The 16654-nt window shown below is 38.2% G+C and overlaps 1 protein-coding gene across 1 annotated transcript in view; it reads right to left on the bottom strand.

Moving 5' to 3' along the window:
• Positions 1-16654, bottom strand: part of CCDC73 (coiled-coil domain containing 73) — a 186272-nt gene that overhangs the window by 87973 nt on the left and 81645 nt on the right. The window contains exons 4-6 of the mRNA XM_054524520.2: positions 11566-11637; positions 9484-9519; positions 7947-8021 (exon numbers count right to left, since the gene is read on the bottom strand). Of these exons, the coding sequence (XP_054380495.1) occupies positions 7947-8021; positions 9484-9519; positions 11566-11637 (183 nt within the window). The remainder of the gene's footprint in view (positions 1-7946; positions 8022-9483; positions 9520-11565; positions 11638-16654) is intronic.

Here is a 16654-nt window from a genome sequence, read left to right as displayed (position 1 = left end):
CGGCCTCCCAAAGTGCTGGGATTACAGGTGTGAGCCACTGCGCCTGGCCACAACCACTTATTTTTTACTGCCTCCATCATTTTGCCTTTCCGAGAATGTCATATAGTTGGTGAGTAGTGTATCTTTGTTGTTTTAATTTGTATTTCCCTGATGACCCATGATGTGGCACATCTTTTCATAAACTTATATGCCATCTGTATGTGTATCTTCTTTGGTGAGATGTCTGTTAAGATCTTTGGCCCATTTTAAAATCAGATTGTTTTCTTATTGTTCAGTTTTAAGAGGTCTTTGTTATTTTGGATAGCTGTCCTTTGTCAGAGGTGTCTTTTGCAAATGTTTTCTCCTACTCTGTGACTTGTCTTTTCATTCTCTTGATAAGCCACAGAGTAGCTAAAGTTTTTAATTTTAATGAAGTCCAGCTTATCAACTCTTTAAGAAATCATGCTTTTCATGTTGTATCAGAAAAGTCGACCGGGCACAGTGGCTCACGCCTGTAATCCTAGCACTTTGGGAGGCCAAGGTGGGCAGATCACAAGGTCAGGAGATGGAGACCATCCTGGCTAACATGGTGAAACCCTGTCTCTACTAAAAATACAAAAAATTAGCCGGGCGTGGTGGCGGGCACCTGTAGTCCCAGCTACTTGGGAGGCTGAGGCAGGAGAATGGCGTGAACCCAGGAGGTGGAGCTTGCAGTGAGCCAAGATAGCGCCAGTGCACTCCAGCCTGGGCAACAGAGCAAGACTCCGTCTCACAAAAAAAAAAAAAAAAAAAAAAAAGCCATCAGCAAACCCATGGTCATCTAGATTTTCTCCTATGTTATCTTCTAGGAGTTTTTTAGCTTTGTGTTTTACATTTTGGTCTGTGATCCATTTTGAGTTAAATTTTGTGTAAATCTGTGTCTAGATTCATTTTTTTTCATATGTATGTCTAGCTGTTCCTGCAACATTTGTTGAGAAGGATGCATTTTTCACCTTCTCAACTTTCAAAACTTTGCTTTTTTATTACATTTCCTTCTATCTTTCTCCAGACTATAAAATTACCCAAATATCTAAGAATTCCTCACGCATAAATGTATAAACTCAAAGCTCCAGAAATCTAATTTCCTTTTGTCCATGTGATTAGGTATGGCCTAATAAAATTAGGCTTCAGAACTAGAAATAACATGTTATATATTAAATATCCCTTCAGTTCTACAAGAGGAATTAATATAATATATAAAATTAAGTAAGTTTAAATTTAATGAAATAAAGTAATAAAATAGAGCTTTGGAGCTGAACATCTTAGAGATCATCTATCCCATTACTCCCAATCTGGGTTTTACGACATCTACCTATCCCCTCTTTATTCATGCCTCTTCTGAGAGCGTGAATGAAGCTCTCTCCTCCACTTCCTCACTCCTATTATCCAGGGTAGAGAATGCAGACACTGTTTCACAAAATGTTTGGGAAATGCTGATGGAGTTCAATTCCTTCATTTTACCTAAAGGAAAACTGAAGCTGAGAAAGAAAGCGTCTTACCACAGGACTATGTAATAAGTCATTAACAGAAACAGTTTACTTAAAATCTACAGGACAATCAGCAAAGTGTCTTTATTAAGCCCTCTAAGCATACTGTTTTCATAAACAAAGTTTTATTTGTCAGGTAATTTAGATGTAGGAAGGTTGCCCTGCTCCAAGCCCATCCCTTTGAAATGAACTAACAAGGTACTATGTTTAAATAGAAATGGGACACATTGAAAGAATTCACTAAAGCAAAATTAATTGGTCTTTTTGGAATATGGTTTTTGTGTTCTGTGTTGGAATTCAGTAAGTAGAGTCTCCTGACTATGAGCTCCATAAGAGAGGGCACTATCTGGTTTCTTATTCCTGTGCCTAGCACATACCAGAATATGATCTTATGAAAGGAAAAAAGGAGAAAGAGAAGTAAGTAACTAGCAAACTAAAGAAGGGAGGGAAGTTGCTACACGGTGGTTAACAGGCTTCCTTGCCTAGTGGATTTATATCAGATCTTAGCTGAACAGAAATTTTATTTAAGTTTCAACTTGGGGGGTTGGGAGAAATCACAAGTATCTTCATTGCTCTACTCTATTCATGTATCATGTTCAGCAGACCATGAGGTACCCTATACATCTACCTGTACTATGTTCTGGGTTGAATAAGGCAAAATAAATCCTTATGCCTCTTGCATAGAAAGTCAGCCATATGAAGGAATTTCTTTTGCTTTGAAAATACTCTCTATAGGGAATCATCCCTAACTCATTTTATGAGGCCAGCTTCATCCTGATACCAAAGCCTGGCAGAGACACAACAAAAAGAGAGAATTTTAGACCAAGATCCGTGATGAACATCGATGCAAAAATCCTCAATAAAATACTGGCAAACCAAATCCAGCAGCACATCAAAAAGCTTATCCACCACGATCAAGTTGGCTTCATTCCTGGGATGCAAGGCTGGTTCAACATACACAAATCAATAAACGTAATCCATCACATAAACAGAACCAATGACAAAAACCACATGATTATCTCAACAGATGCAGAAAAGGCCTTTGACAAAATTCAACAGCCCTTCATGCTAAAAACTCTCAATAAACTATGTATTGATGGACCGCATCTCAAAATAATAAGAGCTATTTATGACAAACCCACAGCCAATATCATACTGAATGGACAAAAACTGGAAGCATTCCCTTTGAAAACTGGCACAAGACAGGGATGCCCTCTTTCACCATTCCTATTCAACATAGTGTTAGAAGTTCTGGCCAGGGCAAGCAGTCAAGAGAAAGAAATAAAGGGTATTCAATTAGGAAAAGAGGAAGTCAAGTTGTCTCTGTTTGCAGATGACATGATTGTATATTTAGAAAACCCTATCATCTCAGCCCAAAATCTCCTTAAGCTGATAAGCAATTTCAGCAAAATCTCAGGATACAAAATCAATGTGCAAAAATCACAAGCATTCCTATACACCAATAACAGACAAACAGAGCCAAATCATGAGTGAACTCCCATTCACAATTGCTACAAAGAGAATAAAATACCTAGGAATCCAACTTACAAGGGATGTGAAGGACCTCTTCAAGGAGAACTACAAACCACTGCTCAACGAAATAAAAGAGGACACAAACAAATGGAAGAACATTCCATGCTCTTCCTTCCTGGGGGAGGGATAGCATTAGGAGAAATACCCAATTTAAATGATGAGTTAATGGGTGCAGCAAACCAACGTGGCACACGTTTACCTGTGTAACAAACCTGCACGTTGTGCACATGTACCTTAGAACTTAAAGTATAATTAAAAAAATAAACAATTAAAAATATACTCTCTATATTATCCAGATAATTAAAAATGTATGAATGACAACAAAACAATTTAAGAAGGAATGTTAAAAGAACAAAGTAATTAAGCAAGATGAACAAATTCTCTTACTGACAACTTTTTAGTAGGAAAAAAATGTAGTATTTTTCAAGATACACCAAGAAAAAAAATTAGGCAAAAGATATAAGTATGTCCAGTTCAAGAGACTGTAAAAAAAATTAAGTGCCTCATGTCACTAAGGCCATGAATGGATTTAATGTCAGAAGTCATTCTACAAAGTGGTGTGCCGCAGTGTGTCCAGAGGCTAGAGAACTGTGAAAGGGGGCTACCAACGCTGGGAAGACACAACTGTTGCCGTGAGTGACTTTCAAAGACCCTGATGCTTTGTGGTACCCTTCTGAAACTCAAACAGTAACACAGAAGTGTTCTGTTTTGGAATTTATGGTGTATAATGTTTTTAAAAGAGCTTGCTGTCCGGTTGCAGTGGCTCACACCTGTAATCCCAGCACTTTGGGAAACCAAGGTTGGTGGATCACTTGAGGTTAGGAGTTCAAGACCAGCCTGGCCAATGTGGCAAAACCCCGTCTCTCCTAAAAATACAAAAATTAGCTGGGCATGGTGGCAGGCGCCTGTAATCCCAGCTACACAGGAGGCTGAGGCAGGAGAATCGCTTGAACCCAGGAGGTAGAAGTTGCAATGAGCCAAGATCTCACCACTGCACTCCAGCCTGGGCAACACAGCGAGACTCCATCTCAAAAAAAAAAAAAAAAGCTTGCCTACAGCTGGTTTCCACACCTGAACTGTTGTGCTTGGCAAGTTGCATAGCTGGAAATTAAATGTTCAGTCCTACCTTGGCTCCAATTTAACATTTGGTGCTCTGTGGAGTGAGCTGAATGTGTTGAGGCTTTGCAGTTTCACTTGTGGTAAAGGCGTTAGCATTTTCCATTTCTATGCAGATTTCTTTGAATCAGAATTGATTGCCTCTTTCTTCTCTGCCTTCACAGTAGGTAGAGTTTCTTTCAAACTTCAATGAGGCATCAGTTGCTCTTTGGCAATGTCCCTTACCGTGATTATTAACTCTAAGTATGTGGCTTGAGTTTAAAAGTTTTACTTGTTTGTTGCATTGCTGTTCCCATGTAGTAATTTTTAGTTTGGTTATTAAAAAAAAAAAAAAAAAACCCAGGGCTGAAGTAAGCGTTTAAGTTTTTTTTTTTTTTCTTTTTAACTAGTCCCAGATTTAAAAACATAATAAAATTGAAACTTGAAAAAATGAAAAGAAAACAGAAGAGTTTTTACATTAGCTACAATGGTCATTTCTGTTTTCTCAATTCTAAAATTTTATTTTTAATTTTTCCAAATCATAAGAAAAAACATTTAGCTACTATTATCATTTTAACCTGGATATGTGAGGTATGGTTAGAATCACTAAATTTTATACCTATGTAAACTTCAAATAGTAAACTTCGACCTTTATTTCTTGTTTCATCAGCTTGAAAGATTATTGCTGGATTATCAACCTCAACTTCTTGCTACATTATTATTTTTGTATTAACAAACTTAATAACATTTTAAGTCTTATTTGGTAACCATAATTAAGTTTTCCATGCTTCATTTATAGGTTAATTCTAAAAATGGAAACCAACAGTGTTTACATTATTACAATCAATATAGGTATCATTTAATGCATGAGTCTAACAGGATACTAATACAACATTTCCTTCTATATAGGTCCAGTGTGCTACTTGAAGAACTATTTTATTATGATCAGGACCTAAGTATCTTCTTTTTTTTTTTATTATGGTCAAGACCTAAGTATCTTTTTTTTTTTTTTTTGAGACAGGGTCTCACTCTGTCACCCAGGCTGGAGTGCAGTGGTGCAATCACAGCTCAATGCAGCCTCAACCTTCTGGGTTCAAGCGATTCTCCTACCTCAGCCTCCCGTGTAGCCTGGAGCTACAGGCATGCACCACCATATCTGGCTAATTTTTGTATATATATTTTTTTTGTACAGACGTGGTTTTGCCATGTTGCCCAGGCTGGTCTTGAACTCCTGGGCTCAAGAAATCCATCTGCCCAAAATGCTGGGATTACAGGCGTGAGCCACCATGCCCGGCTTCTTCTCTTCTTATACTCCATCAATTGCTCAGAACCATCCCAAATTTTAACTTGCTTTATACTTTCTCATACAGTTATGTTTTCCCTAGAGTTTCTGATCACTACTTTTTTGTTGATAAAAAACACAAGGAATTTTTTTTTTTTTTTTAACAGAGTGTAGTGGCCTGATCATGGCTCACAGCAGCCTCGACCTTGTGGGCTCAAGCAATTCTTCCATCTCAGCCTCCTGAGTAGCTAAGACTACAGGTGCTCACCACCACACCCAGCTAATTTTTTTTTTGAATTTTTAATAGAGACAGGATCTCCCTATGTTGCCCAGGCTGGTCTCGAACTCATGGGTTTATGCAATCCTCCAGTCTCAGCCTCCCAAAATGCTGGGATTACAAGCGTGAGCCACCACACCTAGCCTAGGATGTACGTTAACATTTTTCCATACTTTTCTTTGGGTTTATACATACACATACTTTTTGTTTTTTTCTGAACTATCTGAAAGTAAGTTGCAGCTAATAGGTGATTTCACCCTAAATACTTCATCATACATTTTCTAAGAATAAGAACTTTCTTTTATATGATCATAATATTATACCTATGATATTATTATATTATTATATTATACCTAGGATATTCAATAACATAATCTAATATATGGTCCTATTCAAATATCCCAATTGTCCTCTCCAATTTTTTATGGCTGGTTTTATTCTTGACCCAGGAGCCAATGAAAGTTCACATATTACAGCACTTAATTGTTGTATCTCTTTATTCTTTTTTTTTTTCTTTTGAGATGGAGTCTTGCTCTGTAGCCCAGGCTGGAGTGCAGTGACGTGATCTCCACTCACTGCAACCTCTGCCTCCCAGATTCAAGCGATTCTCCTGCCTCAGCCTCCTGAGCAGCTGGGACTAGAGGCGCCCGCCACCATGCGTGGCTAATTTTTGTATTTTTAGTAGAGACGGGGTTTCACCATGTTGGCCACGCTGGTCTCCAACTCCTGACTTCAAGTGATCTGCCACCTTGGTCTATCTCTATTATTTTAATCAAAAGTAGCTCCCCTTTCTTTTTTCATGACACTGAAGTTTTTTTTTGGTTTGTTTTGGTTTTAACTTTTAGGTTCAGGGGTACATATGCAGGTCTGTTATATAGGTAAATTGCATGTCACGGGGGTCGGTTGTACAGATGATTTCATCACCCAGGTAATAAGCACAGAAACCAATAGGTCCTTTTTTGATCCTCACCTTCCTCCCATCCTCCACACTCAAGTAGGCCCCAGTGTCTGTTGTTTCCTTGTTTAACACTGAATTTTCTTTTTTTTTTTGAGACGGAGTCTCACTGCACTGCTGGAGTGCAGTGGCGAGATCTCGGCTCACTGCAAGCTCCGCCTCCCGGGTTCACGCCATTCTCCCGCCTCAGCCTCCAGAGTAGCTGGGACTACAGGCGCCCACCACCACGCCCGGCTAATTTTTTGTATTTTTAGTAGAGACGGAGTTTCACCATGTTAGCCAGGATGGTCTCGATCTCCTGACCTCGTGATCCACCCGCCTCGGCCTCCCAAAGTGCTAGGATTACAGGCGTGAGCCACCGCGCCCAGCCAACACTGAAGTTTTTTTGAGTCCAGTCTAGATGTCTTATAGAATGTGCCACACATTGTGATTGTGTCTAATTGTTTTCATCATAATTAGATTTCAAATAATATTTTTGGCAAGAAAATTACATAGGTGAAGTTCGGTCCTCCTTATTGCATAATAACAGTGGATCCACGGAAAAGCTGTTTCATTATTAACATTGCTAGACTCGATCACTTGATTAAAGTGGTGACCTTCAGGATCCTTCTAATGTAAAAATATATTTTGCTCTTTGTAATTAATGTTATCTGTTTGAAATGGCATGAATATCGTTTTCCCAACAATCATTATTTCACTAGTTACTTCATTTTACTTTTTGTCTTCCCCACTAGACTAAGCTTCACAAGGGCAGAGATTTTTGTCTTGTTTATCATTGCTGTATCCTCAATGCTGAGAAAAGTGTTTACACATAGTAGACCCTCAATGTATATTGAATGAATCATCATCAGTTAAATACTTCTGTATTCTCTAAGAGACTATAAACAACTTAAGGGCAAAGGTAATGTTTTCTTAGTTTTTGTATTTGCAGAAAATAAGCACAGTACTTAGCACATAGCAAAAATTCAATGCTATTTTAATTTTTAAGGACCATGGGTAAATCAGTCACAATATATATGCCTGACTCATTTTCCTTATGTATAAAATGTTAAAATTGTATCTATTTAACTATATTAATAAGATATACTAAAAATTATTTTAATATTTCTTTTAAAATAAAATATGGTAAAGCAAAACTAAATTTAAAACAAGGCTCTCAGGAAAAAGTATTAAATTATGTAATATATTAGATATAAACTTTTGTCAGCTTTGCTTTGTAGCTTACATATCTAAAGGCATTTTATTGATACAATGCTAAAATACCAAACTATTTTTTAAACAATATGTAGTTATTTTTACCTGTAGTGATTTTAATGTTTCCTTCAATCCTTCTATTTCTTTTTCCTTTATTTCTGTAGCAAGTTGATATCTTCCCTTTAAGTAAAAAACTGTATTTCAGTACTTTCCAATGTAAATAATAATACAAAGGGTAAAATATAAGAGCTCAAGAACCCTTTAAGTAAAAAACTGTATTTCAATACTTTCCAATGTAAATAATAATACAAAGGGTAAAATATAAGAGCTCAAGAACCAAAATCTCAATGGTAGACTGGATTAAGAAAATGTGGCACATATACACCATGGAATACTATGCAGCCATAAAAAATGATGAGTTTATGTCCTTTGTAGGGACATGGATGAAGCTGGAAACCATCATTCTCAGCAAACTATCACAAGGACAAAAAACCAAACACCACATGTTCTCACTCACAGGTGGGAACTGAACAATGAGACCACTTGAACACAGAAGGGGAACATCACACACCGGGGCCTGTTGTGGGGTCAGGGGAGTGGGGAGGGATAGCATTAGGAGATATACCTAATGTTAAATGATGAGTTAATAGGTGCAGCACACCAACATGGCACATGTATATATATGTAACAAACCTGCACATTGTGCACACGTACCCTAGAACTTAAATTAAAAATATATATATATATAAAAAAAAAAACCAAAATCTCTACTTTAAACCAAATATTTCACAGGCTTTAACCTTCTATCTGTACTACAAATTACATTTCTAATGATTTCAAAATATAAAATTACAATAAGGCCTTTATATGGTTACAATTATCGTGAAATAGAATGTCTTATTATAATGACAAATCATTTTATCAGTAGAGCATCCTACCTGAGAACTTGCAGACACTTTATAATTATTTAATTCATGCAACTAGAATAAATATATTCTAATTAATAAGATACAGGTGGCATTGGTCTAATGAATATAAAAATATGGGAGAATTTTTTACAGAAGACCTTTGGCTAAAAATAAACCATAAGTGATTATTATTAATGGTATGTTCATTGATATAATAAAAAATTTATTAACTATTAAATAGCTAGAGAAAATATTTAGTGTCAGATAAATTTCTAGGTTTGTTGAAGTTTTATCCCCTTTGCCAGTTGGTCTGCACCCAGTTGCAAGTCATTTCCATATTTTTTAAAGACAGTAATTCCATTGAAAAAGCACTAAAAACATATCATGGTTAATAGAAACACTGCAGTGGAATGGGAAGAACATTAATTTGGGGACTGAAGAGGTCTGGGTTCTAGTCCCAATTTTGCCACTTCAAAGTGAGACCTTTGGCAAGTCATTTAATCTTGTTAGGCCTCTGTATTCTGAACTGTAAAATGATAGAAGTGAAGTAACATGATTATCTTGGGTCCTTTCTAAGATTTTAAGCAGTTAACCATCTCTATTAGTTTGTTACTAATGCTCTTTTCTCTTATGGTAAACAATGGATGATAAAACGCATTTAGCTATGTTTTAAATTATTTTGTAAAAATAAATACTTTTTAATAGACAGAAAATTTTAAAAAAATTATAAATACCTTTTCTTCTTCCAGGGCACACATCTTCATCTGCAACTGACAAACAATTTTAAAAATTAAAATAAAGGGATCACTGTTAACAGTGATCTATACTGGTCACTGAAACTAAAGAAACACTTTACACATCTATATTGTTTGAAATGGAAATAATGTGAATATGTTATCTTCAGATTCAGAAAATAAATAATAATGATATAAAACGAAAAACAGCCAGTCACTAAAGTAAATGAACTATTTATTTATTTATTTGAGATGAGGTCTTGCTATGTTGCCCAGGCTATACTCCAACTCCAGGGCTCAAGGGATCTTCCCACCTCAGTCTCCCAAGTAGCTGAGACTAGAGCACACACCACCACACCCAGTTCAAAATTAGCAATTTAATCACACTGATTAGAGATCCAACTATCCTTGAAAGTTTTGTTTTTTTCCTCCAGAAATTTTTCTTAAATATCTGAATATTTTGCCATCCACTCCTAAATCACAGCTTGTATCATTTTCCAAAGGTACAATTTTGTAAATCAGTATCATTTGTATTATCTTTGACAGTATTTATGTTCAAAAATTTTTTTAACTCATGTGCAGCCTAACAAATTATGACCTGTTTAAAAAAATAATGACATTTTAAAGGCCAGGCATGGTAGTTCATGCCTGTAATCCCAATACTTTGGGAAGCTGAGGCGAGAGAATTGCTTGAGCCCTAGAGTTTGAGACCAGCCTGGGCAATGTAGTGAGACTCCCTTGACAAAAAACTTAAAAAAAAAATTTTTTTTAAGCACCTGTAGTCCCAGCTACTTGGGAGGTGGGAGGATCGTTTGAGCCTTGGAGTTGGAGATTGCAGTGAGCTGAGATCACACTACTGCACTCCAGCCTGGGCTACAGGGCAAGACTATCTCTAAATAAATAAATAAATAAAAATAATGACATTTTAAAACAGAAAAACTAAAGTACACACACCAAAGGATAATTATGAAATATTCTAAGCAACACAAGGGTATTAGGCAACATTTTCAAGAAATGAAATTTTTCTTTGGAACTTCCCTATTTCCTTTTTCACACTCCTCACATTCAAGATCCCCTTCTTTTAAAAAACACACACACACACAAAGAAAAAAACAAAGAACCCAAGAGCACTTTCTCCTCTACCCTTCAGATATCTGAGTATCCTTATCTTGCCCAAAGTCCTTTGTGACAGCAGAGATGTGGACTTGCTCTTTCCTAGAGAATACTATGCTACACTTTCGGCTTTTGCTTCCTTAACCTTCAGTTAAAACTCCCATAACCTTGGTTATGCCTATCTCAGATTAAAGGAAGAAAGTCTGTCATTTGCTTAAAAAAATTAACACATCTACACACACTTGTATTATAAAGATGAAGATAAAAATAGGAAAGGAAAAAGGAAGAAAAAATAATGATGTGAGATAGAGATAAGGAAACTTTCAGAGGATATTTTACATGAGCACATTTTCTCAAACTATTATAATATTCTCTTACTAGGAACCAAAGAGAAATTTTAGTCAAGAAAAGCTACAGAATTCAAATGAGCTGAAGGTCTGTACAATGATTCATTTCTTGATTTTTTCCTCATTTTTGTACTACTATTTCTTAGTTACTGATGATTGCTATTTATGGAGGCTACAGTGCATAATAATCATCTCTTCTAATCTTTGACATCTCCCTACTTGCATCTCAGATTTTGATCATAACGTTATAACTCTACTTGGGTAAAGGGGTACTATGGAAGAGGCAAGAGCCTAGGAAGTTCTAATAAAAGAAAGGAAAAGGGAGAGAAAGAACAACAACACACACATCCCATTCACTTAAATTATTTAGGACAGATGAAAATATATCTCCATCCCCAAGAAAATAGTTTTCCCAATTTCCCTCAACAAATTTATGCTACTACTTTATATTCTACTGTCAGTTGTGATTAAAAATGATGTTATTCATTTCCTACTTCCCATAATACCTTGTTCTCCTTTTTGTCTTTGGTGACTATGGAGAACAGCTTGCCATAATATTCATGGGAGGGGGAGGAAATGCAATATTTAAAATGGTAGTGTTTGTCTATCCTTATGAAATTACCTGCTTTTTAAAAACTGCCATCGCTTCCTTGTGTTGCTCTGCCAATGTTTCCTTTTGATTCTGAAGAGTTTCCTGTTTTAAAAATTATGACAAGTTAAAACACAAATTCTAGCAACTCTCTTTCAGCTTTAAATCTTAACTAGGTTCACAATTTAAAGTCAACCACACCTTCTACATATATTATTTTGTGTTCCTGGAATGCAACTTTAAACCAATTTTATGATTATTTTTTGAGACAGGGTCTCACTCTGTTGCCCAGGCTGGAATGCAGTGGCACAATCACAGCACACTGCAGCCTCAACCTTCCCGGGCTCAGGTGATTCTCCTGCCTCAGCCTCTCCAGTAGCTGGGATTACAGATGTCTGCCACCATGCCCGGCTAATTTTTGCACTTTTTGTAAAGACAGGGTTTTGCCATGTTGCCCAGGCTAGTCTCAAACTCCTGGACTCAAGCGATCCACCACTTCGGCCTCCCAAAATGCTGGGATTACAGGCATGAGCCACTGTACCCAGCCCAATTTTATAATTTTTTAATTGTCATAGAATCATCATATAAAAATGTTTGCTTCCTGTTGCTTTTTTCATGGAAAAAAAAACACATTGCTTCTAAAATTTTTAAACTTTGGACATTATTTGCTCCAAAGCTTTCTTCAAGAAAAATATCTTTTAACCAAAAGTAATTAAAATTAACAAATTAACAGTCCTAGTATACAAGCAGACTGTTAGAGTTTCAAAAACAATGACAACAACAACAACAAAAACCAGTTTTATCATCTAAGCAGAAATGCTTACCTGGCAACATATACACCTTTAAGTTCACTGGAATAATTTTTCACAAACCAAAACTACCACAAGAGAATTTCTGAAAAAAACTACATATGATTCCATTTCTTTTTTTCTCCTTCTCCCACCTTTTTGGTGGAAGTTGCATGTTCTGTTCTTTCTATTCTAGATGATTTTAACATTCTTCTTCTATTTTTATCAAAGTTAACAATTCTCATCATTTAAAAATTAGGTCTAAAAGTGGCAACCACTTTCAAATTTTTCTGTTGTTTGCTCCAGATTTCTAAATAATACATTGAGTTAGCAATTTTAAAAGTTTATCTTTTGACCTCTTATTGATGAGAACAGTGGCCCATCTGGTGCCACCATTGTGAGGATGCCAGCTGCAGCAAGGGAGGTGCGGCCAGGGCTACGGCTTTGCGAAGTCAGTGGGGGCTGGGAACAGGTGATCCTAGCAGGAGCCCTGTGCCCTACTAAGTTGGCGGGGCAGGAGCCCGTGCTCCCAGGTGCAGCTACAGCTGCCCAGCCACAGCTCTAAACCCAGGTATCCCCGCACTCTGCCTTCTCTGTGTGGTGGCGGGCAGGTAGCGGAAGCCCCCTTGAAGCTGAAGCTTAAAGTACCTGTTTCCACTCCCTGGCCTCTCCCTGCTCTCCATGTCTGCTCCACTGTGGAGCAAAGTTGTGGACATGTCCTGATAGCCGAGCCTGGGCACTGTCGCAACCAGGACAGGTATGCGCACACTCGGGGCAGTGCTGACATGGCAGACCCTGGCTGCCTTGGCCCCCTCTGGAAGCTGCTTCTGAAGGTGAAACTTAGGGCACCAATGAGCACAGGAGGGAGGCCAGAGGGCTGAGGGTGGCTCAGCGCAGGCCCGCAGGTGCCCCTTGGGATGGACAGCCTGGGCACTACAGACAGCATGTTGATGGTGACAGGAGGTGCTCCTGGCAGGAAGGGATGTCCCCAGTGAAAACCCACCTTCAAGCCAGGGATGGCCTGAAGCCGGGGGGACCAGGGCTGTCAGCTTTGGGTGAAGTGGTGGCAGAGGAGTGAGAACTTCCTTGATGCCTTTGGCCAATCAAGTGGTATTTTCTGGGCCCACCCATGGGCCAATAAGCACACACTTCCTCCACTCTGAGCCAATAAAAACCCTGGCCTCAGCCAGACTGAGACACTCATCTGCACTAACTCCCTGCAGAAAGGAGCTGCCCACTTCAGGTCTCCTCTCCACTGAGAGCTGTTTGGTCACCCAGTAAAGCTCTTCTCTGCCTTGCTAACCCTCCAGTTGTCAGTGTAACCTCATTCTTCCTAGACATGGGACAAGAACTCAGAACCCACCAGACGGCAGGAGCAAAAGAAGCTGTAACACTTTCCTGGCGGGCTTGCCAAGCTGCAGGTGGGAGCTAAAGGGGCTGTAACACTATAGCTCTCCCAGCCTCTGCCAGTGCTGGGTGGCCGCACCATTCAATGGGAAACAGCGGTGGGGCTAGGCCAGCCCAGGAGCCGCGGGCTGAAGCAGGGCAGCAGGACTGAAATAGCTGTAACACAAACAGGCTGAAATACACCCCCACTGCTTGCCACACTGCAGGTGACTAGAGGAAGAGAAGAGCTGGAGCCCTTCTGCAAGCCCAGACCTCAGGGCTCCCCAGGCGAGAGCTGTGAGTGGTGGTAACACCCTCTTTGGGGATCTGTGGTTCCTAGCGTCTCCAAGCTTTTGGGCACCACCACATTCCCCTCATCCAGACACTGGTGCCTGCAGTGGAAGCCACTTGCAGTATGTCTGGTCCAGTCACAACCTCACACAGAGCTGGCACCTGTGCCAGCACCTGGAGCTGCCTGCCCTGCCGCAGCAGCCAGACCCCACGCTCACTCGCTCACACACCCCTCGCCACTATGTGCCTGGCTTGCGTTTGGCAGGCATGGGATCCGGGCCAGTATCGCAAGCCAAGCGCAGCCTGCCAGGTCAAGTGAATGGAACAAGTCCAGCAGATGCGAGGAAAATTCAAGCAGAGGCACTGCCAGCCACAGAGCTTTCTGGCTTGTGAAGTGACACTCAAGGGATCCTGTGACACTATTATGATAGTTGGAAGTTTAACTTTCTCTTACAGCTATTATCCCACAGCTCCTCCTCTATTCTTCCAACAGAGTTATATCAAAATTGGTTTAAATTGATAGTCAGCATTTACACTGTTATGACTATGTAATTATTATGCAATATTGAGCCACATAGTATGCCATGATTACATTTTTATTCTCATACAACATTGTTTTTCTGCAGTTAGTAATTAAAAATATTTTAATTCCCATAGCTAATTTTAAAAAATAATACTGTCTGTACCTAGATCTATATCAGCTGAAAAAAAGAAAACTGAATGAAAAAGGCAAAGTGAGAACATCCCAAGAATGACTTAGGAAGTCTCAAACCATTTAGGAAACCAGGCAGATTTAGAAAAACTGTAGATGTTTGACTAAATCTTTCAGGGGCTATCCCCAAAGTTCTTCCTGTGAAAATAAAGGTGACTCTAACCACATCTGCAAGGAAGGAAGGAAAGAATGAGTCCACTGGAGACTTCAGGGATAGGTTCCTTGAGGAGTAGCTTCTGAAGATGTGACTTCCAGCTCTTTCCTCAATTTTTGTGAACAGCCTTAAATACAGAAGCAGGGAATTTAATATGTAACAAATTTATAATGGGAAATAGCTCTACTACTAGATCTCCAAATCCACATTTTCAAAAAAAAGGCTTAGAACACAAATAAAATAAACTAATGGCTTCGCAAAATAGCTAAATGTTCCCACTGCGGTCATCAAGCACTAGAGGAGAGTGCCTCTTGGTAAAGACACGTATAAATACTTATATTCAGAAAGTACATTAGAAAAATAATTGTCATGGTCTAGCTAAGAAAATAAAGGAAAAAAATCAGTGGGCAAGTCAATGACTCTGCTATGGGGAGAAATCGTGTATCCAACTTCTCATTTTATTCTCAAACTTGCAAAGAGAAATTTCTCTAAATATTAAAAGTAACCTCCCCCTTGAAGTCAATGAGCTACTCAGATACGGGTATCTCGAATAATCCACAGATATTCTCCCTGTTTCAGCCTGTTAACTGCTAACCTCGGTTCCCCAAATGAGAAATATTATTTTCCTTTACAACATCATGCCCATCAAATTAAAAGATAGGGATCTATTATGTAAACAGAATTGCAAAATTAAGTTCTCTCCTGTTTATTTCTTCCTTTTTTTTCCCCCTCAGACCCCTGATGACTTTCCTGTTCATAATCAGATCGTAGCTAATTTGGATGTTGACTTACTGGTAACTTTATGTATGATCAAACCAAATTGAAGATCTCCATGAAGTGGCACTTTGTGGGAAAAAAGTTTTACTGATATTGGCAGTAAGGTTCAGATCCACCCATCTAAACCTCTAACTAAGTTTACAAAATACCTCTAAAACCAGATGCTAAAGAAGAACTAAAGCCAATAGTCCAAAGGCCTAATAGGGAAAAGATGACTCATACCTTATGAGTATAAAAATAGTCACAGTAAAAATGAGTCAGTCTTTAAACACTGTTGTTTCCCAGTCAAAAAACCCAATGAATGAGGATAAAGATTTGTTCAAGACCTTAAGACCATAAATAAAATAAATATTTTACCCACTTCTTTGTATTACTGAGCCCAAGTACTATGTTATCTTCAATGCTACCCGAAGTTACTTTTTTTTTTTTTTTTAACCACTATAGATACGTGTTGTGCTTTCTATAGTGTCCCTTTAGATCAAGATAGTCAACACCTATTTGTTTTTTCCTGGGAAAGTCAAAAATTTACCTGGATAGTGATGCCTCAGGGATTTACTGAGGAACCTTAAGGATATTAAATTTCCCTGTAACACTACACTTGTATAATATGGGGACTAGTTTTTTCTATGTTCTAAAGATGTGGAGAGTTGTAAGACTGATTCCATTTATCAACTTACTCTTTTAGCAAGGTCATGAAAATTCCAAAAAAAGTTTAGAAGTTTGTCAGAACAAAGCACATTATTTATGGTATGATTAATCTCAACGGGGTAAATGTATCACTCCTGATGAATTATAAACCATTCAATACTTTCCAAGGCTGATTACTAAGAGACAATTAAGAATTTTTCTGGGTTTCACTGGCTACTTCAGACAACAGGTTCCAAACATTTCTGAAATCACCCCACCTCTATATAACTTACGTGCTCAATAATGGAACATCTTCCTCAGGAACTTAAACATGAACAAGAATTTTGTGGCTTAAAAATAACTTTGGGTTCTTGTCATGAAGTCTTT

This window comes from Pongo abelii, chromosome 9 (assembly GCF_028885655.2).
Source record: "Pongo abelii isolate AG06213 chromosome 9, NHGRI_mPonAbe1-v2.0_pri, whole genome shotgun sequence".
NCBI lineage: Eukaryota > Metazoa > Chordata > Mammalia > Primates > Hominidae > Pongo > Pongo abelii.
The sequence above is the reverse complement of the archived record's forward strand: the minus strand, read 5'-3'. Positions and strand labels throughout refer to the sequence as shown.